Consider the following 25,273-nt stretch of genomic DNA (forward strand, 5'->3'; position numbering starts at 1 on the left):
CATACTGCGCTGAGGTGAACAGAGGCCAAATATGGCTGCCTGGCTTGGGTAAGGGCCGAGCGCCTCAAGAATGCTAGGACGCTAGGCTAATGGAGTGCTGGTGACATAGTTTAAGTATTTTATGAAGAAGAAAAAAAAAGGCTTGTAACAACCTCGGAAGGTTCGTGATTGTCAGATAAATACACTACCTTATTTAGCTTTTTATGGAATCTGGTAGTTGCTAACATGTGTGCCTTGCCCCTGTGGTTCTCCACATGTCTAAATCACTAACACAGGAAGAACATCCCTCCCCCCCTGTTTTATCCTAATCTAGTGGTTTATTTCCATTTGTCCCGGAATTGATAGGAGAATTAAATAGATTCCAGTTTTATTGGACGGGAATGTGGAAAGGGATCATTCGGAAGGATCCAAGTATCTTTCACCCTCATTATTCTCGTTTTAAAACATACGCATCTTTGAATGGCTTTTGGACACATAATGTAGGGAAACAGCACATCGTCAAATTCCTCCGAAAATATTGAGATGGCATGAAAGTGGTTCGTCATTAACAGCAATGCCTCTGGCAGTCGAGTGGAGCTGTTTCCTGAGAGAGAAGGGCCAAGTGTTTGAAGGGGGTCCGATGTGTGTGTGTGTGTGTGTGGGGGGGGGACTGGCCTGGTATAACCACATTGTTAACACTGCAAACTACTGATATCAATACTTGGGTAGCATTTTACAGACTATATTGTCCATTCATATCCCACTGAAGGAGACCTTGAGTAAATTAATGTTTTACTACCCTGATACTCGACTGGAGTCCATTTTAAGGCTTTCCATAATATAAGATAATTGTTGCATTAAATCATTTAGAAACAATTGTTCTTTGGGTATGGTCAGTATTGATGATTGTATGGAAACCACCTTGATGAAGCACAGCTTGTACAGGTACTTACTTACTTACTTAAATTGCATATCATTTCTTAACCAAGTTTTGCTGTAAAAGAGATTGGAGAATGGAACTATATTTCCCCCAGACAGACAGCCTTGTCTGCTTGTCTGAGTCCCTCCTGTTCTGGCACATTAACATGTATGGATAATATGGTATTATTTACAATCCCTAAACACAGACATCTGAGTCTGGTCCTCACTCGCATTCCTCCGCTCCAGATTGAACCAACAATAACATTACCTTCAGCTTCAATTCTCCAGCTCGCAGCCTAAAGTGTTACAGTCTTATAGTACATTATACAGTGGAACAGGGAGGTCTACCGTATAATGCACTGTGTTGTATCCCCATTACAGCTCAAATCTGCCAACAATGCATTCACAAGTTGAATATCTTTTTGTTTTTACTGAGGATGAAATAGCCACTTGTTACACATCATGCCTTAATCCTTTGTGATTGCTAGATTGGGATGAGTTGAGCTTGTTAGCAGAGAGAGAGATGACCAACAGTGCTTGTGTCTGCCTTGGTGCAACCTGATTGTGCAGTGCTGAGAGTTCAATCTATGGAATGCCCTCTGATAGGGATTAAAATATCTTTGCCTTGTGACTTTCAGCTTCCTGAAGTAATGTTTTTTTCATAACCGCTGGAGCAGAACTCAGACAGTTCAGGTTCCGCTCGGATGATCTGAAACAACGCAGAATTTGCTTCAATTATTACATTTTAGGGGAGTTGCTGTACCTTAAACTGGGAAGGACCTCTGGCATGTTTGGCTGCAGTGGCAGTATCCTACTGAGGGAAAGATTAGTGTTAAAAGTTTGTGGGGGATGTTGCAAAAAGAAGTTCGGCACCAATCCTGAGGACTGTAGGAGCATTAGTGATGATGATAGGATGAAACAGCTCAGACATCTGTCTGCCCAATGGTGTACACACACAGACACACAGACATACACACACACACCAAACACAGACTAAAGGGACTGTATGATTTATAGACCAGCTCAAACCTCAAAACAAAGGCGGCAAGTGCACAGAAGTTTCCCCACTCCCTGGAGGAGATAGGGTGTCAGTGAGTTTGTTACTTTGTGATGTTGCTCTCCGAGGTAACATCCATCACCAGTGAAGGCAGGATCCATCACCTCTCCTTATGCTTGTCAGAAATGGAATAGTGGAAAACAATTCTCTTATTAAAAGAACGTATACCATAGCTCCATAGACACTAGGTTCAGATATTTCTCAGAGAAGTTGCAGATGTTGCTCATCTTTATATGGCATTGTCCAATCATGAGTAAGCATTATAAGCAGTGTTTTAGATGATCCAGATGATCGAGCTGTATTTTTCCGCTTCATGCAGCTTCTGGAAGGAGTTAAAGTTGTAATTGCTCTGTGTCTCCTCCAACTCCGGCCCTAGGGGAGCTACTGGGTCTGCTGACTTTCATTGGAGGCTGACGTTTCTGTTGTCTACCATGTGATGTAATAATGATACACTGTACAATGAGAAACAGCAGGTCTTCTACCTCTACTGCATAAGAGTTGGAAAACGTCGGGGTGCAGTGGCTGCAGGACTATCAATACGGCAAAATCACAGCCTCTCCTTAAACATACTGAATGCTTGATATACTGTAGCTAGCAACACTTCCACAACTTGCTAATGTATGTGGTTGTATTTCTTGATTAGCTGTAATTCTCAGTATACAGTACAGGCCCCTCAGTGCCCCTCCAGAGTGGGTCAGATGGCCCTGCTTCCTGGCACTACAGTAAAATGTTTTTGTCATGCTCCAGATCCATGTTCTCAATGAGAGGGGACGCTCCTGTGAAGAGCAGGAATTTCCCCTCAACGCGGTGGCATCAGACAACGGTGGCCTCTCTCAGGCAACATCTCTCTCCAACCCCTCCTCAGCTTCTCTCCAGCCTTTCATCCACTTTTCCCCATTTTCTCCCCAGCCTTTCTCCCCAACCTCTCCAAGCTCTCTCTTCACTCTCTCGCCAGCATCCCTCCCCTCTCTCTCCCCAGCCTTTTCTTCTGCCTTTCCCCAGCCTCCTTCTAGCCTCTCCCAAGCCTTTCTCCACTCCATCTCCCCAGCCACCCTCCTGCCTCTCCCAGCCTTGCTTCACTCCATCTCCCCAGCCTCTCTCTCATGCCTCTCTCCAACTGCTCCAACCTCCAGGTCCTTTAATGGACTGCCAGGGGGAGAACCCCTTCTCCTAAAGAATGTTGCATTACATAATTGCGAGCCAGTAGGAAAATATAGGCGAACCAGTACAGTATGTGAGGCTTCAAGTGAACTCTGTGAAAGGTATGTCGGCAGAAACCTGATGGTGGCTGCAAGGCTATTGGAAGCAGATGTGGAGAGAGCGATGTTACTCCTACGCTCTCCAGCACTCTCACTCCATGCTCACTACTGACCATGTGCTGGAGAAGCCATATATCTTCCATTTAATTGGTTAATGGGATCGATTGTCATTAAAGAGCTGTCCGGTCAATCAACCATTGTTATTAAGTCTAATTCGAAGCACTGATGTGTTCTTCTGACATTAGCATATGTAGCGTATGTAGTTCAGTGCAGATTTTGGCAGCTTGGTTTGACTACACAGCCAGGAAACAAGTCGTTTGATGAGATAAAGAGATCAGGCTCTATTTGAATGGTCAAACAGCAGTCAAATACTTCATCATCTCCCCTCAAATGGAATGTTAGTTCAGGCTTAAACATTAACGTCTTGTGCCCTTAGGTTACGGGATTCAAAATGGCAGCAATGGCTCTGAATGCACTGTGGGAATCAAATTATTGATCAGTCCTGAAATGTTGAGGGTAGTTTCTGTATTGAAACTCACTCTATGCTCCGTTGTAGAGCAGGAACAGTATAATGTTCCTCCTCTGTCACTGAACTATGTTCTGACCTCAGACCAGCGGTAGAGATTACATACAGCTTTGTATGATGTATTTTATGATACAGATGGGAGTACACCAATAGGCTCTGATGTGTCCATTGGGTAATAGGTAATTACTCTTGACTCATAGGGTCCCTGTCAGAGGCCTAGACTAGATGTAATCTACCACAGGTGTTCTCTACAATTCATGTAGTGAAATATGTCCCCAACCCAAGCCCAAGGTTGAGTTATATTAGGACTGTAAACTGTTAAACTGTTTTACAGAAAAATGCACAGTAGCCAAGGCCTATTTCTTGAAGAATGAACAAACAAACAAAAGACAATGTTATATTTGCCCGTCTAAAAACATGAGGGATCAAATTGTCTAGATTTCTTACCTCAACTGGCAGTGGAAATCCCAATGCTTACATGATTAAAAGAAGAAACTCTGCAGTTTACCTTTGATAATTTTTCTCATTACAAGGGGGATTTAATTGTGAATGCTGCTTTTATCCCGGAACTATTAGCCTTGTAATGGCAAGTACTGCCCTTGTTGTGGTGATACATTGTGTTCCAATAGCATGACTGAAAAAGGAGTATGTGATTTTCTTTATTCCTCATATGACTTTCTCTTTTTTTTCTGGTGTTTTTGAATTCTTTGGTATTTGATGGTCTTCAGAGGGTTCACACTGCTTGGGTGGATGGCCAGTCAGGGCCCTCCTCTGCTGCAAGTGCATTGGACCACAGTCCTGTCACAAGCATTGTTTTGAAGCTGTCTTCTCTTGACAAACCAATATGGTGCTTGTGTCTGTTTTCTGCATTTGTAGAAACTCGACTCAGTATGTAAACAACCCAAATCTTTTCATGCAGTCTGCATGTGAACTTGGTCATCGTGGATGTTTGAGGTCCAGGGCTTGACCACAAGTGGCTTTATGATCAAGAAGTCTGCTAAAAAGTTTGACATTTCTGTGGGGAGTCAACATTGAGCAGTGGAGTTTTCAAGGAAATGCCAGTGTCTGTTTGATTTAATAAGGACTTTAAACGTAATATTACTATTTTTGGGCAAGCCTGAGGAGGACTTGGTACTGCAGAGGTAATATGTGATTGAAGCTACAAAAGGATGGCTTGGCAGTCAGGAATGTATGAGTAGAATAGAAAGCAAAAGGCTTTACTTCCCTTCCTGCCACGGTATTTGGCCTCCATATGGAATCAATCTATTGTCTACTAGCTGTCGAGCCATATTAATTTGTATTTTAAATCAGAAATTCGTTGCAGCTGCCGTGGTTATCAATTTCCCCATCTCTTTTGTTTAGCTGTTTATTCAAAGCAAGTTTGTCTGTGTGAGCAAGAGATGTATTGGTTTTCAGAGTGATCCCCGTGTAATATTTCAGTTAGTTTGGGTTTGCCATGGTTCTCCTCCGAAATATTATGTTTTACAAACTCCCAGGGGTTGAAGGGAAGGATGGTTGGCATGTAGAGAGAGAGAGAGAGAGAGAGAGAGAGAGAGAGAGAGAGAGAGAGAGAGAGAGAGAGAGAGCCCCCATACACTGTCCGTATTAGCTGTGGCATCTGCCAGCCTGCAGATTTTCCGATTTGTGATGCATCAAAGGCTTCAGAGAAAACAGGCAGAAGTCAGATTAGGGAGGTGAACTAGAACTGAGAGGAATTAAAGAACCTTGAGTAGATTCTAAAAAAAGACTGAGAGGTGCACGTTAGATTTGGTGATGACTAAGATGTATTTATTTCTTGGGTTACACCTATTTTAGACACATTCCTAACACATACTTTATTTAGCTTATCGCCAATACATGTTGTACAGTACTGTACCTCTTCATCTGTGCTGGATGTACCGGTAACACCATGTGCTGCTCCAGTGGCTTCAACTGTTCTGTTTTGTATTTGCATTCCTCTCTGGACCTGTGGCATTACACGTGGTGGCTACTGACCCGGGCCAAGTAAAGACTTACAAACACCCTGTCAGGTACAAAATGTATTAATTAAAGGAAGTTGGGGGCATATGTATTCATCAAAAATGTGCTAGGGTTTTTTTCCGCCCGGAATGAGGAAGTATTGAGGTAATCAGTAACTTTCCAGCAGACTGGACACCACTTCCTGATATCAGTGCTTATCATTAATATTCTTGTAAATAACACATTATTATATTTTTGCCAGTTTGTTTTTTCAATCTAATCTTTTATAAGCTTTTTAAATTTATTTCTGTGCACGCCTTTAATTGTGGGCCATTGTCAGCTTCTCACACCCAGTGGGTTCCTGTGGTCTCTCACTCCAATTGTATGGAGAAGATTAATGAACATGGAGGAAATGAGCACACACTTGGCTTTTTGTTCCCGCATGAGGAGATTGGAATTGATATACTGGACTGAATTGTTCAACTTTGACCGATAAGATTAATGCTCTATTAAGTTTTGTAAACTCCGAAATAAGTTATGTGTGTGCGTGCTGCGTAAGTATGTGTGTATGTGCGTACTTGCGTGCGTGTTTGTGCATACCTGCATGATAGCGTGTGTGTGTCTGTGCATGCTTGTTGTGTATTTGTGTTAGATTATGAGTGACTGTCTCTGTTTGCAGGTGAGAGGGAACCCTGAGCCCCAGGTCTCATGGTACAGAAATGGGAAGGCTGTGATCGCTGGAGAGAGATTCGTCATGGAACAGAGTGCGCGTGGAACCTTCAGTCTGGTCATCCAGGGTGTGCAGGAGGACGATGGAGGCCGTTACACCTGTGAGGTCGTCAACGATGCTGGGAGTCGCCAGGTCACAGTGGAAATCACTGTTGAAGGTATTGGACAGTTGCACCTGTGCTTTAGTCATCCTTCCAGAGATAATGGAGTGGTCTATGGATTCATATTTGGCAGAGTCTACAAATGTAATAGTTGCTTTGAAATGTATCAAATAACAGACCTTCTCCTGACATATGAGATATATGGATTGCCTCAATAACCCATGCAGAATTGAACAAGACTGTGCCAAGTGTTCTATTCTAAACACCACCACATTTATTCAAACTCTATAAACATAAGACTTCATGACTGTATACGTTAGACTTTCATTCTGTGCCCAAGTGTTTGAAGTCCATGTCCTAACGATGATAGTAAGATTGAACGTGGATCATCTTCAAAGAGCAACTTTGCTTCTGAGTTATTGCTGATAATGCCCTTTCATAATTCCCCCCCCCCCCCCCCCCCCACATTCTGAAGGACCTTGTTAGAGTAGCCAATGGCAAGGCCAGCATTTTCACTGTCCACATGGAAGGCTTCAAGGACTTTCTCTTCCTGTTAGCATAAGTGGTATTGGCACAACTTTGATTCTCAAATTCCTTGGCGTGCCTTGCCTTTCCATATCCGCTGGTTATACGGTGTGGATGCTTAGGTTACATTACGCATGAAAGAGTGGGCCTGGCACCCACTTTACAGGGTTTACTGCTATGTAAACACACTGACGTACCCCACATCGGCTCCGTTTTACAACATCATAAACAGCTATTTAGGCACCTCAAGCTCACTAAACACAAACAGAAACATGTGGAACATGCTGCCTGTAACTAGTAGCAATGTTCCAACATCTCTTATTGGGCGATGCATGGAGATATGAACCATTCTGCATTATAATATATGATTAATATATCTAGATATTAATAGATTATATAAATGTAATCTTTCATTTACAGGACATGCTGGCTGGGTTTGTACCAGCAATACAGTATATTTTGTTTTTTTTATTCATAATCTAAGGCATGTTTTTAATCTGTCATACTGTAGGGAGTTCTGGAAAGAAATATAGTCTTCCCTCCTCCAGCCGAACAGGGTAAGATCGCTTTTTTGTTCCACCCAATATGGTTTCTCTATAAATCCATTTTTATATGTTTTTTTCTTTTCATTTTATTCTCCAATGGTTATTTTTTTTGTCATTTTTTATTAAAACCTGAAACTTTTATGGAGCGTATGATCCTAATTCTTGTGATTTGTTATATTCAGCACATATTATACAGGAAATCAAAGTGCAAACATGTTTTATCTTGACTTTGCATTAGACGATATAGTGAGACATTTTATTAAGTCATTATTCAAACAGAATTTGTTTGTTCAACTTTTCTTATTGAGCAGGCACATATTTTTATGCTGATGTAGCGAATGCGTGGCAAGCCTGGTCCCAGATCTCAGAGATCTTCAGCCAACTGCTCTAACTGTCGTTGCCATGACCAACACTATGGTATGACAATGATAGTCAGAGGAGTTGGTTAAGCCTAATACACTTCTGGGACCAGGCTAGTGACGTATTTTGTTTCCCATAATTGCAGGGGGCGCTTTGGAGTTCCTGCGGTGGATAACAGGCCCAGTATCTGGGGAGAGAGCCCCCCCAAGTTTGTGACCAAGCCATCACGCATCTTTGTCCGAGTGGGACAGAGTGGGAAATTCTCTGCCAAGATCACAGGACGGCCTCAGCCCCAGGTTACCTGGCTCAAGGTGAGAGAGAACAGAGTGAGGTTGATGGAATGAGGATGTATTCTTTCAAAGATGGAGGATAGTGACACCTCTTTCTTTCTCATTCTCTCTCTCTTCCTGCTCTCCTCTCTTTCTCTCTGTCTCTCCCCCCCCCCTCCATCTATCTTTCTCTGCCCACCCCCCAACCCCCTCACTCTCTCTCTCTCTCTGTGTGTACTGAAAATGACAGGGCGAGGAAGAGCTGCAGGCCTCCGCTCACTTCAACATGTTTGAGAAGTCGGGCATCCACTTCCTGGAGCTCCGAGACGTGAGTGTGAAGGACGGAGGAACGTACACCTGCTCCGTGGCCAACAGCGCTGGGAAGGCCACAGCTACGGCAGAGCTCAACGTTCAGGGTAGGGAACAGAACAGCCAATCAGACCACCTGTCCTTCAGCAGAGAGCACTTTTAACCGTTTTCATCACAGTGAATCGTCCGCTGGGAGAGTTCTAAATATTTAATGGTTTTTTGTTTTTTTTGCTACCCTGTGTGTGAAGTTGAATAGAATCTTGATCATGTTGATTTGGGTCGTTCTCTGAGTAGGGAGATTCAATGTATATACTTTTCTTTGTAGGTTCAAGCAGTGAGCCTAGCATGTGAGTATGTATTTCATACCATGTCTTGCAGATGAATGTTGCTTTCTGTATGATAAATTCATTTGAATGAGATTCATACAATTTCGAATTTGACAAAATACTATAATGTTATTTGTTACCTCTACAGTCAAACCTCCTCTGCTCCAGTTGTCCCTGCCCCAAAGACAACTGACTCATGTGAAGTCAAGCACACAAGCAACGGCCTTCTCACTGACCAGAGAGCCCCTGCCAAGACAGCGGACCGAACTGAGACCAGAGAGAGACATCCCGCCCTCACCAGAGACACCAAGGACAGCACAGAGACCAAACCTGCCGCACAGAAGACCCCCGTGGCATCTCCCAGTCCCAAACCCCCTGTAGACCTGCCCTCAGAGACCCAGAGAAGACCAGGGGCTCCCCCAAAGGCCTCCACCTCCAGGGGCTCCATCTCCCTCCAGTCCCAGACCTTGAGAGGCCAGCCGTCAGCTAGGGCAGAGTCAGACTCCTCCAGCAGAGCCTCTACTGAGAGAGACCTGGTGAAATCACCTCCTACAGCAGTTACACCGTCCCTGTCAGAGCCTAGCAGGGAGAGCAGGAGACAGAGCAGATCAGAGCGGGCAGCAGGGACAGCAGCAGCCCTCCCACCCCGGTTTGACTCTGTTCCTCAGAGCCAGGATGCTATGGAGGGGGCTACGGTTGTATTCAAATGCCAAGGTAATTCAAAATGTCTCAGTCTACATAGTTTTACAAAGGGTTTATATCAGTTAATAGCCAATTTTGAAACGTTTGTATGAATAGTTAATTGCTGCTTGATTATTGTGTAACTGCTCAATGGCTTAAGGATGTCATTAGTGCAGCACTAATCCGGAACATATCCACAGATATCCACAGAAAGTAAAAAAAAAAAAAAAGAAGTTGCAATTGCAATGCACTTAAACACGTGATGCATTTAAACTTGTGAGCACTTATCAGGAGTTGGCAGTAGTTGTCTGACTATTGATGTTCTCGTCCCAGTCTCAGGTTCTTCTGCCCCTGCCCTGAGCTGGGTCAAAGACAGCCTCCCTATACGACCTAGAGCAGGCCTGACCCTCCAGCAGGATGGTAACACACACATCCTCTGTGTGGAGAGTGTCCAGAGGAGAGACAGTGGGACATATGGATGCAGCATGACTACCAGCACTGGAAAGGTGTCCTCCACCTGGACCCTCAGTGTCAAAAGTAAACACACACACACACACACACACACACACACACACACACACAGGCACACACACACACACACAGGCACACAGGCACACACACACACACAGGCACACACAGGCACACACACACACACACACACACACACACACACACACACACACACACACACACACACACACACACACTAGGTATGATCCTATCTGTCTGTCTGGACTATACCTATCAGTCGGGCTGGAAGAACAACTGTTTTTAGGAGCAGTCATGGTGTTATGTCTTTGGATAAATAAAGCTATAAATGCTTCTCCCCTGACTGTCTCAATCTAAACATGATCAAAACAGCCGCTAAGTGAGCACATAGATGCTCATTCTCGGGCCACAAGGCTGACTTGAGCTGCATTCATGCACAATGACGCATTATTGGTTTTGAAATGTCCTTATAAGCTGTCTGTAACCAAATAGAAGTTGGTTGTTTGTTTAATGATAATACAAGTGAAACTATGTAATGGTGGATTTGGAGAGGATTTTAAATCTGGTTTCCTCATTGTTGACATTTGGACAAGACAGACTGGCCCCTTTAAGGATTGCTATTGTTGTTGTTAATTAAAAGGTTTTATTAAAAGGGGATGAATCCAGCATTATTACTTCTTTTGATTTTTTGTGACACAAAGCAATGCCAAATACTATAGTGATCTGATGAATATTCCCATCAAGTTTTGTTGCCATGGTGTCTCTTTTTAAGGCTTATATTTGATGAGTTTACGGTATTCAGAAATGACCACAACAATTCCTGTCTACCTACGACATCTACTGGTGAGAAGGAAAGCTTGCATCTGCTCAGAAACCCAGTTAGTGACTGGCCTCATTAGATGTCATACACACGTCTACATGATTCACTGACCAGTACCAACCTTCCATTCATTTCAAATATAGGGCAACATACTGTATGATGTAGTAATATGCTGTAATTGTACTCTGTTTACTGAGTGTCAGTCTCTGTGTCTGTCCCTGCAGACCCAAGGCTGGAGGGCAAGCCCCCTGCGTTCAGCAGCGTGCTGAAGGGGTGTTCAGTGAGTGAGGGCCAGGATGTCCTTCTGCAGTGTTCAGTAGAGGGGAAACCTCTACCTCAGATCTCCTGGCTCCTAAATGGTGAGTGAGGAAGACCTTGTCGTGATCGTTGAGGTCCGATTTCCTACCTCCTCCCTGTCGTGTGTACTCATTCACTCTATGTCATGGATTTAACAGCATTGGATTGGTTAATGCATGGGGGGTCAAGGGAGTTTCCACCATTTCAAGCCTCTTTTCGCAGCGTGCAGAGTCAGTCGCCGAGAGACCACACCATATCTAATACACCAGTCCATTCCATTTCAACCAATGAGGTGGCGTGAAGTCAAGAGCATAATTCAGAGAGAAGGTTAGAGAGAATCAGAGCCCCAGTGGTTGTCCCCATGCAGTTACCCAGACACCACTGTGAGCCTCATCTCCAGATATACCCATTTCAACCACTAGAGGGTGGTGACGATCCTATTTTCAATGCGTCGTACCTCAGACAAAACTGAAAAGTCATATTTCTATGAACACAGAAGGATGATAGGTGAATGGGGATGAATACAAATGTCTCTTTACTGAGAACCCTCTTGAACATATCAGCCAGCGGGTGTAATTCATAGCATGTCTGCTACTGCGCTCTCTCTCAGTATGAGGCCCACCAGAGAACCACAATTTCACAGGTCTGGCTGCTGTAAAAGACTCATGTGTCTCTGAAGTGGGGCCAGCTCCAACTGAGAGCGTTTATTTTTCATCTTTTAACTGCTCCCCATATGGAAAGTTAAGGGGAAGCACCCCCCTCCTCCCCCCTTCCCTCTGCCATTTTGAAATGTGTGACTCAAACATTTGAACATGAAACTGTGACATCAAATATCAGTCCATGACATGACAGTTGGTAGTAGAATTCAACTAGACAGTGAATTAGTGTCATTGCAGACGGATCGTGTTAATCCTCCCGAATGATTCACTCTTGGAACATTGATAATAAAGTTTGGCCACTGAACCATCCCAGTTGATCTGTGTGGTGTCATTGGAAGACTTTCGTTGCAAATATGTGGTTTACTCACAGCATCATACAAGAAGAGAGGCAATGACCTTCAGAGGAAATACTTTTCCTCAGTACAATCCGACGATGATGCATCTGCAGTAAACAACTACGACTACAAGGTCAGGCAACAGCCTCTTAATAATAATAATGTGAAGGAAAACTGTTTCTGTCAGTGTTCTAGTGATCTAGTGTGAGTCCTAGTGACTATGGGTCACTATGAGTTTGCGCTTGTTGCACCTAGCATGGTTCAATATCCCTTCAGCAAGTTTCAGAGATCATAGGTTCTCCAGGTTTCACTTTTTGTACCTCTCCTAGTCTGAGGAGGAGAACATGAACATGAACCGTGGCTGTTATCCAATGGCTATTTCCCGAATGGATGGACAGTTAATCGCATGATGGCACCAACCTGTGTGTGTGTGTGTGTGTGTGTGTGTGTGTGTGTGTGTGTGTGTGTGTGCGTGTGCGTGTGCGTGTGCGTGTGCGTGTGCGTGTGCGTGTGCGTGTGCGTATGAGAGCAAGCAGGAAGGGTGGAGGGCTCCGGAAACGAAACAGACCCACTACCAGTGCTTCTGTACGGAATCCCAGCACCGATTCACACAGTCCTCTGTTCTGTTCCTACTGGAAACTACAGCCTAGGGCCATTAAACAAATATGAGACCTCGGAACCATATAAAGGAAAAACATGCATCGCTCCCCCCTGAAATATTACACCCAGCCCAGACTTGGCAAGTGTTTGTGCTCCAAAAGCAGACATCTGAGACTCTCTCTCTGACTCGTGCAGGCTGATTATGAAATACCTACCGCCAGGACTAAAGGGGAAAAAAGGCTCCCCTGGATTTCCAAGTTAATGCCCTTCTTGGGATGGGGTAGTCCGACCGGGAGCCTGGTGCAATTTATAATTGTTGGTGGCAGGGCATCACAACTCATCCAGGTCAATTTAACACAGCGAGTGGGGCCTGTGTAAACTAAGACCTGCAGGAAAGATGGCCACGCAACTGATAAAGGAACACCCTGTGCTATTGTATCAATAAGTTACCTCCCCGAAGGTATTTTACCTTACAAGGTGTTACTTCCGTCTCGTCTGAGTATTTCCAAAGAATCTTAATAGGTGTTTAATTTCTATCAACAAATAATGGAATACATTTTTTGATAGTCTCCTACTTTTTCTTGAGATGAAAGTAGTATTGATTTCGACACCATTTCAGTCCCATTCTATCACCTTTTAATGTTGAATACATGTATCTATAGATAGTCCTGGTGAACGTCCATGAACAAAGCAATGACCAACTTTATTCTAATGTCTTCAGATAACACAGCCATACTTTGACGATAAAAAGAACGTTCTTTTACAATCTTTCTATATCACATAAACTCTGTTCTCTATGAGTGGACTGTGTTTAGGTGTTCCTCTGTGTGTGACGCATGTCCCCTCTCTCTCTCTCTCTCTCTCTCTCTCTCTCCCTCTCTCTTGCTCTCTCTCCCTCCCTCCCTCCCTCCCTCCCTCTGTCAGACAAGCCCATGGCGTACGCCTGCTCCTCCTTTGACAAAGGCCTGGCCCAGCTGACAGTCCGGCGGGCCCTGCCAGAGGATGAGGGTCTGTACACGTGTGTGGCAGAGAACAGCCATGGGAGAGCCGTGTGCACTGCCAGGATGCTCGTCAAAGGTGGGCCTGGAAGCCTTGTCCCATCTCTTCACATTCTTCTCCTGCTCTGTGTGCATAGACTATTTGAGAAGGTCTTGAAAAGGACCCCACCCTACCATCTCTGCCTCTTCTTGGTTTCCCCTGTAGGTTCTTACATAGGGCAGGTTCCTAACTTGAGACCTGCGCATGAAATGCTGAACTTTGCTAAATTCATGCATCGATGTCAATAGGATATGGAGTTAGGATTCAGCTGGAATGGTTAGCAGTTCCTGTATCCTAAGTCACATAATGCAACAAAGATACCTTATATTGATGGATTCACCTCAGAATTCCTTACAGACCTCCTCAACACACTTTATTTGTCTCGGTACAAGGCCTACTTTTGGAAGCACCTGCATCCAAATCCCAGTATTATTCACCTTTTAGGTCTTTGGCTCTGTGAAAAGCTGATTCACGTCCAGAACTATGATGGGTGGTTTTTAAGGGCATGGAAAAGTCTGCTGTGCTAAAATTAGTCGAATTTAGGGAGAGCCCAATGAATGAATATCTGAACCCCTACTTGCGCATATCAAAGTTGCCAAATGCAATAAACATGCTCTGTACTCTATGTATCTCATACTCTCCGGCTATTTATAGACTTGGTAATAGTTATGCTAAATTGAGAATGCGCTCAACCCATGAGATAGGAAATGTCCTTATCTTCTCAGAAAAATGTACATTTGATCGTCTGGTGGAAAACCTTGAAATGTCTCTATTGAGACTTCTCTCTGCTCCTTTGATAAGTAGCGCTCCTCTCAGAGAGTGGCTATTTTAGGGCTCAGATGTTGAATTGGAGAGTATTAAAGGAAACATCTGCTCTGTGTTCCAGCGTGCGCCTTGTCTTTCAGCACAGGGCTTCATGGCAGAGGTTCAGCTTATTTTAGTTTCACGCGGATATGAAATGCCATCGTTTTCTCACACAAGGCTAACACAGACGCATTGTCAAGTCAGTGTACAGCAGAGGCTAACCATGTCAAGATCAAGGTCAATGTTACTAGTTTGACTTGCTAAGAACATAACAACTGATAAGACACTGGTCCTCTGTGGCTCAGTTTGTCGAGCATGGCGCTATACTGAAATGTATGCACTCACTGCAGTTTTGTCGTTTTGGATAAAAGCGTCAGCTAAATGGCATATATATATATCTATATATATATTATATATAAGACTCATCATTTGATAACAAAGAGAGTTATTGCAAGGAGTGGGTCTTTAAAGGACACTCACAATCGTCACAGATGATCATGCTGTCATTTTAGATTAACCTTCACTCAAATCTGATTATCATTCTCTTTCTAAATCCTCAGCAAAGACGCTTATCACATATAAGACAAACACATCTCCTCTACTGGGAGTCTAATGGTGACGGGCTAGCTAGCTGCAAGCCAAGTAAGCGGCCACTGACTTGGCATCATACACTGAACCCTTTGAAGAGAAGCAGATGAGCAAGGTAGCCAGCCTAAGAGGTACGGTAGGGTGAATCCATAGAAGTGAAAATGTTCTTAGGGTGAATCTGCCCTGCGGGTACAACAATAAAATGTGGTGGAGGAGAATGAGAAGTTATAGCTTCTCGTCATAGAAGTATCACTCTGTTTTGTGTGGTGTGTTTTTTTCTCATATGGACTGTCAGTGTTTTGCCTGTCTTCTTGCATGTATTCTTGGCCTTTTACAGAGAATTACGTAGATGTCTTAGAACTTTTGCTCTAAAATGGGTTCTAGAAAACTGCTTACTGCCTTTCTTTGTACCTGCGAATCCAGTGTATCACTCCCTCCATTATTGGAAGGCCCGTTTAAAGTCCAGGGTTTTGTCTTATGTGTAAATTGTTAGGAAGGTAGCTTAGATTTCTGGAGTTGGAGACAGTGGCTGAAGGGTTGGAGCTAATGGAAACATGCTGGAGATGCCTTGGATCTCCCTCTGGCATGCAGGATATGTATACAGACATGGGCGCTGTGTTTATGACAAGGCCTGAGTCCCCTGCTGGTTGGGTCCTGACGTCCGCAGGGTTCCACTCACTAAGATTTATGGCCCTTGTGGGTGGGAGGGGAGGAGGGTGGTGGGGACTCTACGTAGAACACCAAACACCATACATGGTGTGCATGAATCAGGAGAAGGAGGCCAAAAAGGTATTTCTCGCCCTCTCTTTCTCTCCCCCCTTCCCCGCCTCTCTCTCTCTCTCTCACGCTCACTCACTCACTCAGGAAGCTTTCCACAATAGAGAAAATTCCCTCATGAAAATCTGCACTTTGTTGGCTTTAAGACTTTTGTCCTCTTGCTCCCTCCCAGTACCAGTTATCATATCATTCAATTACTACTTGTGAATTTTGTAATTTTGAGAAGATATTGTTACTCTACATACGCTGATCAGCAGATTCAACTTTGTCTCTGTTTTTCACCCCATCCCATGATGAATCAAGTAATCTGATTTTTTACTCTCATGACTCCTAAAGACCCTTGGCAGGAACATCACCCATAACCAACAAAGTCTTACCAGGCCATCTCTCTAATGACATTATCTCAGTGTTTGCATATTCAGGACATTTACCTAACATGTATGCCAAAAACATCATAACATCAGCTATTTGGAATGGTCAGATGTGCTCTGTTGTGGTGTTTTAAGCATGGGTCTTTAGGGTTTGTTAGTTGTAGTTAGAGGACTGATAAAGGGCTGGACGTATGCCTGATTCATTGCTTTGTGCTTTGGTGAGTTATTGCGGAGGGTTGGATTTGACAACAAAAGCCTCTTGAAATGTTCAGTCTTTCGCTACACCTACATCCGCACGTTAATGTTATATTGCCAAAAAATGATTTATTAATTAGAAGGCTTCAAATGTCCACCTATAGCCTGTCAGAAAGCTTATTTCTATCTGTAAGGGAGTTTATGCTCTTTCCCTGTAAGCTTGTCCTTATCTGAAACGCGGACTCTCCATCGAAGCTGGGGGAGTTTATGTTTGCATACATTTTCCTCTGGTTCTGACTCACTACAGATCTACTTCAGGTTTTATAAATAGACCCATTAGAACAACTATTTAGTTACATGACAGTCAATCGGTGTTAGGCTACGGTTGTCAGTTCCCTTGACTTAAGGGTTTTTATTGCAAATGACTCATGAAAGTAACCCTGCAAATCACTGGTGTCCTGGGATAACATTGTCTGCAAAAAGTAAACTTTTCAGGAATTGAGAAAAACTATACAAATGTTTGAGCCAACAATATCTTGGGATTTCGCAAGATGTTTTTAATCAAAAGACTTTTCTTGGTGCTAGAGTCATGAAACCTTTACAGGACATGGAGGGAAATGATTATCATCATCAGAAATCATTCTTATATTATCAAAATCTGCTAAAATGGAGATACAAGTCTTTTCTAGGGCGCTGACTAAATCTTTGTTTTATTGTTTGTTCCATTTCAGCTACGACGAGTGCCAAGAGAAGCGAACCTCCAAATGAAGTTGACACCAAGAGGCCATCGGCCCCAGTGTTCCTCCGTGGTCTACAGGACCTGAAGGTCATGGATGGGAGCCAAGTCAGCATGACCGTAGAGGTGACGGGTAAGAGCCTGGGCTGTGTTTCTTTCCAGAAAGTTGTTCCCTTAACCTACCATCTACCCTTGTTTCGTCCCCTTCACATATGGCCTCCGATAGGACTGGGTAGGTGTAAGCAACATAGTAGAAACTAAGTGGAGATTTAGGTGCCCAATTGTGTCTTGATGGGAGGGAAAATATTTCTTGAATGAAAAGCAGCAATAATCGGCTTCTAACTCGCTCTTTATGTTTGGTTTCTTATGGTTATGTGACCATACATGTGACCATAGTTGACCTTTGCTAAAGGAAGGCATTATGGGGTGTTTTTCCGGACACTTGTCCAGCACCTGGACTTGAATTGATATTTTCCATCAAGACCACGGCCGAATCTGTGTTTGGTAAACACGCCTTGCATGTTTGTTGTTCATTAAACTGATGCAATAGTAAAGCACAGAAGTGTTATACCGCATAACCAAGTAGGCCACAGAGTAAACTACGGGATGGACTATGTATGAACTCTACAACATGACACTCCTGTCCTCTCATGGTGTCTGATACTGGCCCTGATTCCCATTAATCACGTGGTAGAAAGGGGCTTTAGCTGGTGTTTTCACTGCAGTGTTTGTTTTAGACAGTGGTATTTCCTCCCAGCCCCCCAGAGATAACTTGTTTGGTTGGGTTTGTTTTCAGCGTTTGTATTTCCTCCCCCCAACCAATGTGTGACCTGGGGGGAAATGTTGGTGGACTCTCAGTATCATCATCACTGTTATGATATAAACTTATAATTTCAGCTTCAACTTATAAATTAAACTTCCTGTGTGTGTTTCTGTGTGTGTGTGTGTGTGTGTGTGTGTGTGTTGTAATGGAAAAACCAGTATATGCACACACTCCAGCATCATGTCTAACACACATGTTTATTAACACATATCTGTATCTCTTGGAATGTGCCTTAGGGTTTCCACATGTGCTTAGTGTCCCGTATGACCAACCCCTTAGGCAGGTACATTATCTGTAACGGTCATACAGAGTATTAAGATGTTCAGCCCCATTGATTAGGTAGTGCCCCTAGTCACAAGCTTTTGACCTGCGATCAGGAGATGACCCCATAGTGAGGTCATAGGGCAATAGATAGATAGAGGAGGTCATAGGGCAATAGATAGATAGAGACGTAAAACTTCTAACTACAGGACCATTGTTCTTCTAGCCTGGCCCTAGGGTGTTATCTAGGACCACTGTAGATCATGCCACCTGCTTTCAAGGTTGCATTGTTAATCATGTGAAAACTCCGCCTGTTCATCAGACCATCCCAAAAGGTATAAATTGTATGCTGTAACTTGTATCTGGGCTCTCTGTTCATATGGTGCTTTTGACCCGTATGGTACAGTTTGCTATGCTTGCAACCATTATTAAATTCTACTAAACAGTTATTGTGTTCTTGCATTTTTGCAAAGTCTCACCGAGATCGTTACTCGTGGCATATCCCCTAGACAAAGATTTCCACCACAGTGTGTGTGTGTGTGTGTGTGTGTGTGTGTGTGTGTGTGTGTGTGTGTGTGTGTGTGTGTATGTGCGTGCTCTGTCTGTTTGTATGTCTGTGTGTGTTGAGACTGACCGTTCAAATCCAGGGAGTCACTAATATGCCATATGATTTACATTACTGTAAGCTTCTCATCATTTTATGTAAATAGTGATGGCACAGAATGGGATTTTCCTACGTTTTCCGATGAAGATTTATAATGTTAATGATTAACATGCATGCTTATTAGATTAACTGATCAAAAATGACAATTATTACGCAAGACTCTTCTGTGTTATGGCACATATTATCTAATACAATGTTATACAACAAGCCATAGTTGTTGCCATCATGTTAAGCTGCACTAGGGAGATACTGTATGACTTTGTAAAGACATGTTATATGTTCTAAAGTCGACTGTATCGGCCTATTCTGTGACCTTAGGGAACCCTCAGCCAGAGATTGTGTGGCTCCACAACGGGAAGGAAATCCAGGAGTCTGAGGACTTCCACTTTGAGAGGAAGGGGAATGAACACAGCCTGTTTATCCAGGAAGTCTTCCCAGAGGATACAGGGAAGTACACCTGTGAGGTGTGGAATGAGGTTGGGGAAGTTAGCACCGAGGCTTCCCTCACTGTGCAAGGTAACTACTCCATTTGAGTCCCAGTAGTTCATGTGTGTCAGCTGTACAGTAGAGGGGTTACCAACTTGTACTGAGCAGTTGCTGGGAGATTATAATTATATTGTTAGCAGTTTCATAGTTAACAGTTTCATTAAGGCACTAAAACGATCTTCCTGCCTTATGGAAGAGAAGTTAAAGGATAATTAAGGTAGACTCCAGAGGAAACTAGAAGAGTTTGTAACCCTAATCAGGTGTAATATCTTAACTAGATCCAGTTGATGATAGTTAACCTGCTGGATTTGTGTGTGTCTTCCAGAACCCCAGGACGGGGTCCAGCCCTGGTTCATCACCAAGCCCAAATCCATCACCGCCTCCCTGGGCCAGCATGTCCTGCTGTCCTGCGCCATCACTGGAGACCCCTTCCCTCAGTTCCTGTGGATGAAGGAGGGGCAGGTGGTCTCCTCTGGGCAGGACTATGAGATCCTCCAGAAGGAAGATGTTGTGTCCCTGCTCATCAGACGAGTCAAGGCCCACCACGCTGGCGACTATGAGATCAGTCTGAGGTAGCTAGCTACACAAGTATTACTGTTACAGTGAGTTATTACAGTGTATGACTCACTTGCATAGCTGCGGAAAGAGCTGCTGTTGACACTCAAACACAAAATACTGTACGTAGGCCCACTGTCATTAACAGCATATACAGTATAACATACTGTACAGCTATAACACTCTGGCAACACTTTAAAAAACATCTTTAATACCTCGGATTTGTAATGTATGTTTATGCCTCTTATGTGTCTGGCAGTGAGAATGTTTAATCCGTTTTATCTGTGATGTTGTTGTGGTTGTTTTTTGTTTTTAGTCTGGTTGCATTACATGATGACATTTCCCTGCGATGCCAGTTTAGTTTTAGGTCATGTAGAGCATTCAGCACTGTGTACACAAAGCCCTCTTAACATGATATCCTTTGAGAGGGATTTAGGGCTTAAAAGCAAAGGGCAGTTAAAACACTATCCCCCTCTCCCTCTGTTGTTTTCCAGGAACAAAGTGGGAGACTGCAGTTGTGTGGCCACTCTGCTGGTCAGCGAGGGTCCAGTTTCCTCCAGTGGGGAAGACAAAACGTATGTCTTTAAATTAACTCATAAAGCTCCCTCGGCCTGTGGCTATTTTTGTCTTCCCTTCCCCCCCCTCCTCTACAGACCCCCAGCTTTCAATCTGCTTAATCCCTGAATATAACCAAATAAATTGTTTATAGTATAGTACCTCCTCCTCCAGCTGTGCCATTGTTCAAAGCCAGGGAGGTTGGGGGGGTTGGGTGGGATGGGGGGGTCGGGTGGGATGGGTGGGCTGGAGCCCCGGTCTGGGTGCGTTCCCTTATAAGGCTACTGGAGTCATCTCTGTAACATGTAACATCATGTTGAGTTGTGGTCCCCCCCAATTAACCATTGGAGGCTGAGCCCAGTCAGGCTGAGCTTTTTAAACGACCCCTGTTTTTTTCCCCCTTCCGCCCCTCTCTCCCTCTCTCTCCCTCTCTCTCTCTTTCTCTCTCTCCCTCTCTCTCTCTGCTGCAGCCAGCCTTGTGTGAGTGTGGGAGGAGTGGACAGGACAGTGCGAGGCAGAGGAGTGGAGAGCAGCAGTGGCAGTAGCTCCTCTCAGCAGCACCAGCAGGAGTCACAGGAGGAGCCTGAGGAGGAGTCCAGCGTCACCCGGGGACTCCTGAAGAGGCGCGTGGAGACCAAGGAGCACCGCGAGGACCAGATCCGCCAGCGTGAGGCCGAGCAGCGCGACTTCCGCACCGTGCTGGGCAGGAAAGTCACCACCAAGAGCGTCTCAGAGGAGGACCTGAAGGAGATCACGGCCGAGCAGATGGACTTCAGGGCCAACCTCCAGCGCGGGGTCAAGCCCAAGACCCTGTCCGAAGATGACAGGAAGGTCAACGCCCCGCAGCAGGTGGACTTCAGGGCCGTCCTGGGGAAGAAGGGGGGCGGCGCCGCCGGTGCTGTCGGGGCCCCCAAACCAGGAGCCACCAGCCCCGTCAACAAGGCAGAGCCCCCCAAAAACGCAGCCGCTGACTTCCGCTCCGTCCTGGCCAACAAGAAGAAACAGACAAGCTTGGAGAAGAACGGAGAGGGTCCGGATCCTACACCCGCACCGGCACCGGCACCCAAAGTGGCGCCCGCTGAGAAAGCGAAGGAGAAGGAGAAAGAGAAGAATGCGGTGAACTGCGTGGACGGTGGGATTATAGATAAGAAGAGCAACAACATTGGAAAAGAGCCGGCGTTCACTCAGAAGCTGAGTGATGTCACGGTGATGGACGGCGAGCGTCTGCGGTTACAGTGTCAGGTGACCTCTGACCCCGTGGCCACCATCACCTGGACACTAGACGGGAAAGTCATCAAGCCCTCCAAATTCATCGTCCTGTCCAACGACGGTAAATATGCGACCAACTACTAAAGACAGTTGGCTCTTTGAGTGATGAATGCATTGTTCATTTTGTTCTGCGGAGACTGGGATTGTAATATTAGAAAGCATATCTATTACGTATATTACAGAGCTGTGTGACTGAGTTTCCTCTCTCACTAGAAGCATTAGAAGCACTTGATATGGGTATGTATCTCTTTACATGTATCTGAGTCAATACTGCCATAGCTCCCATGTGGTACTCGTTTACTTGTAAAAAACAAAAGTGTTTACAACCAGATATAAATAGAAAGGGTAAGATTAGGGAAAGGATTCCCTGTTTCTACACTCCTGGGGGTCCCTGGACCCTGACACTCACTCACACACATCCATAATCCTCTGTCTGTTATTTCAGGCTGCTCCAAGTGTTGATGGGCTTGTGCAGAGTTTTCACATTGCCTGAGACTCTGCTTGTCTGTCCAGTCCTGTGATTGTGTGTGTGTGTGTGTGTGTGTGTGTGTGTGTGTGTGTGTGTGTGTGTGGAATAATACTGTATAATACTAGTGTCCATGTTGCAGCGGGGGGGTGGGTGGGGGGTTGGGGGTGTGTGTGTGTGTGGGGGGGGGGGGACCACAAGGGTGATAATGAACAAGAGAATCAGCAAACAGCAAAGAAACATGTCTCCTCGTTCACTCCCTACCTGTTAGTTCCAATCAGAAAATAACTGCAAATCCCAAATGTTACACACTCAGTGCCTCGTATAACCATACCGCATCGACACGACTCCCCAATATCATGTTTGTTGTCTCATTGTGGTGTTAGTTTGATCCATAGATGTAGGTGTCTTTAATTCAGTCAGGGCAGCGTTCCCACCATAGCAAGCATGGCATACATCCCGACACTGTGCGTCCTAGATCCCAGCTGTGAGTGTGTCCGTGTGTTTGCAGGAGGCCAATGCTCCCTGAACGTAGACAAGGCCTATGTTCCCAGCTGTGAGTGTGTCTGTGTGTTTGCAGGAGGCCAGTGCTCCCTGACCATAGACAAAGCCCTGCCCGAGGACGAGGGCCAGTACAAATGCCGGGCAGAGAACTCGGCCGGTAAAGCTGAGTGTTCCTGTATGGTGCTGGTGGACGGTGAGTATCTCTGTCTGTTTATTAGCCAGTAGTGTCCCTCTCCCTCCCCCCCCCCCCCCTCTCTCTCTCTCTCTCTCTCTCTCTCTCTGCTCCCCTGAGTCCCTAGCCCAGGAACTTCCTGTAATTACAGCCCACAGATTAGCAGAGAGCTGGGGTCAGTCCTCCTCTAGCCTCCCACTGCACGTCCTCCTCCTCCTCCTCCAGCCCCCACAGCGAACTAACAGGCCTGTTTTGAAACATGCGGAAGGCATGAATAGTTCAATACTAACTTGAGATACGTACTGTTCAATTGCAGGAACGTGCACAGTTGAATGCTAAATCCTGATTCCTCTGTTTCCCCTAAAAATCCCCTGTTCATGTCCCTTGGAGCTGTATATGCAAAGGTTTGAGTTACAGATCAATATCTGAGTTTGCCCTTCATTTGACAGTACGATGGGAACCACTGGGAACCATTTTCAATACAAATTGTCTAAAAGAAAAGGTTTCAATAAATGTTTTTTTCTCCTTTGTTATACTATACTTCATGCACTTTTGCATTTAGCGTGAATAAATGCTATATGTCAATAAGATGCATCACATGTTTCTTCCCTCTACCCTAGATTCTTCAGACAGCAACTCAAAAGCAGCTGACAAGAAGAGCAAGAAGCCATCCACTCCTACCTCAGAGAGTGAGTTTCCAAAATATGCGCTTCCTTATTTCCCAAAAAGGAGTGGTCGTGGGATCTCTGTGTCTTTCCCACTGCTGCAGGCTGAGCCTCAGCTTCGTCCAGGTCTCTTTATAGCATGTGAACAGAAAGAAAATATTGTTCTGACCCCAGACTCACTCATTAAATCTCCAAAATCTCTCCTCTGCATCATTTGCAGAGTGCTGTATGTGGATAACATGCAGGCGCAGAAAGCACGTCCGGGCTCGTATCTTGAGCAATAAAAGTCGGTAGGTTTGTTTTCAAAAGTGTTCATACCACAGATTAGATTCATGCTCAAATCTAATAAACAGCACCTTTCCTCTTGTTGTTTGAGCACGGAACTCTCGCCGATTGCTCAAAACGAAGGGAAAGTTGTTGTTATCTTTATGATCGGGTTGATCTTTCCAAGCTGCAATGGAAAAGTGTGTAGGAGTATAGTGCTATACCTTACTTCTGCCTGCATTCTTTTCCACAGAATTTTTATGATGACATTAGCTTGTAAATTATCCAGCAGGCTCCCCTCTGAATCAAGCACGCTATTACAGTAGATCTACAGTACCTCAACATAAAAGGCTTGACTTTGCTGCCCCTTGCCACAGCATGAAGCATGTCCGTTTACCTCTGGCCCAGCTTGGATGGTTCCAGGGGTCATAGGTCACGACGACATTCTCCCATCTGGGCTGTTTGACAGAGCTAATTGACTGATGTTTGTCTTTATGCCTGGGACACTCTCTGGAACTTAAAACAAGCTCAGGAAGAGAGATGGGGAGATAGAGAGAAAGATAGAGAGAGAGAGAGAGAGAGAGAGAGAGAGAGAGAGAGAGAGAGAGAGTCTCTTTGCGTTGCCTGCCCTGCTCGGTCACCCTCCTCTCCCAAACTTCCATGTAAGGCTTGCATCTGCCTGCTCTTCAACCCTGCTTGTTCAGCCAGACGATGCACATACACACACACACACACACACACACACACACACACACACACACACACACACACACACACACACTTTTTCCAATACTCCCCGGTTCTACAGGAAAATCTGCCAGCTTTGGGATACGCTTTTGTCCCAGTGGAATGTGTCTGATCCAAACAAGGCCTAGCCCTTAGAGCTGGGGGAGAGCCTTTTAATAAAGGCAGGAGGCCTACAACTGACATCAGAGCTGCCAATGATTAGACACGGCTATTCTACATGAGGTTTTCTTATAATGATGGATTCCCAAAGGAAGACTTTTAAACAAGTGAATATGTGTTTCAGCATTGGCCTAGCTTCGGACATGATTTTGCTTTAGGATTATTCATTCACTGTGAATTGTCCCCGTGGGGTATCATGGCAATTGCGAAAGTTGTGTGTGCTAGGTCACAGTATACACAATACTGTAGCAGGGGAGCAATGCTGATCGATCTCTTACCATGGTAAATACAATAGCGCTTATTCATTGAATCCTGCTCATGGCTGACATGTGGTTTTGATTCAGAGAAGATCGTCATCTAAGGCCTTGCATTCCATCGCAAAGCTATGGTACATACTGGTATGAGACATGTACATGTAATGTGGTTGT

The 25,273-nt window shown here is 44.7% G+C and overlaps 1 protein-coding gene across 2 annotated transcripts in view; it reads left to right on the forward strand.

Moving 5' to 3' along the window:
* Window positions 1–25,273, forward strand: part of mylka (myosin, light chain kinase a) — a 47,009-nt gene that overhangs the window by 8,533 nt on the left and 13,203 nt on the right. Inside the window, exons 1-17 of one of the 2 annotated variants that reach the window (XM_083681739.1) lie at window positions 5,744–5,772; window positions 6,381–6,588; window positions 7,568–7,613; window positions 8,107–8,272; window positions 8,481–8,646; window positions 8,865–8,886; window positions 9,014–9,579; window positions 9,880–10,083; window positions 11,080–11,214; window positions 13,671–13,823; window positions 17,251–17,388; window positions 19,322–19,519; window positions 19,815–20,061; window positions 20,539–20,619; window positions 21,070–21,929; window positions 22,915–23,031; window positions 23,631–23,699. In XM_083681739.1, the coding sequence (XP_083537865.1) occupies window positions 6,456–6,588; window positions 7,568–7,613; window positions 8,107–8,272; window positions 8,481–8,646; window positions 8,865–8,886; window positions 9,014–9,579; window positions 9,880–10,083; window positions 11,080–11,214; window positions 13,671–13,823; window positions 17,251–17,388; window positions 19,322–19,519; window positions 19,815–20,061; window positions 20,539–20,619; window positions 21,070–21,929; window positions 22,915–23,031; window positions 23,631–23,699 (3,301 nt within the window). In that variant the 5' untranslated portion in view covers window positions 5,744–5,772; window positions 6,381–6,455. Of the gene's footprint in view, window positions 1–5,743; window positions 5,773–6,380; window positions 6,589–7,567; window positions 7,614–8,106; window positions 8,273–8,480; window positions 8,647–8,864; window positions 8,887–9,013; window positions 9,580–9,879; window positions 10,084–11,079; window positions 11,215–13,670; window positions 13,824–17,250; window positions 17,389–19,321; window positions 19,520–19,814; window positions 20,062–20,538; window positions 20,620–21,069; window positions 21,930–22,914; window positions 23,032–23,630; window positions 23,700–25,273 lie in introns of those variants that run through there. The other variant, XM_083681738.1, reaches the window with a different exon arrangement.

The sequence above is a fragment of the Argentina silus genome (assembly GCF_951799395.1).
Source record: "Argentina silus genome assembly, chromosome: 12".
Taxonomy (NCBI): Eukaryota; Metazoa; Chordata; class Actinopteri; order Argentiniformes; family Argentinidae; genus Argentina; species Argentina silus.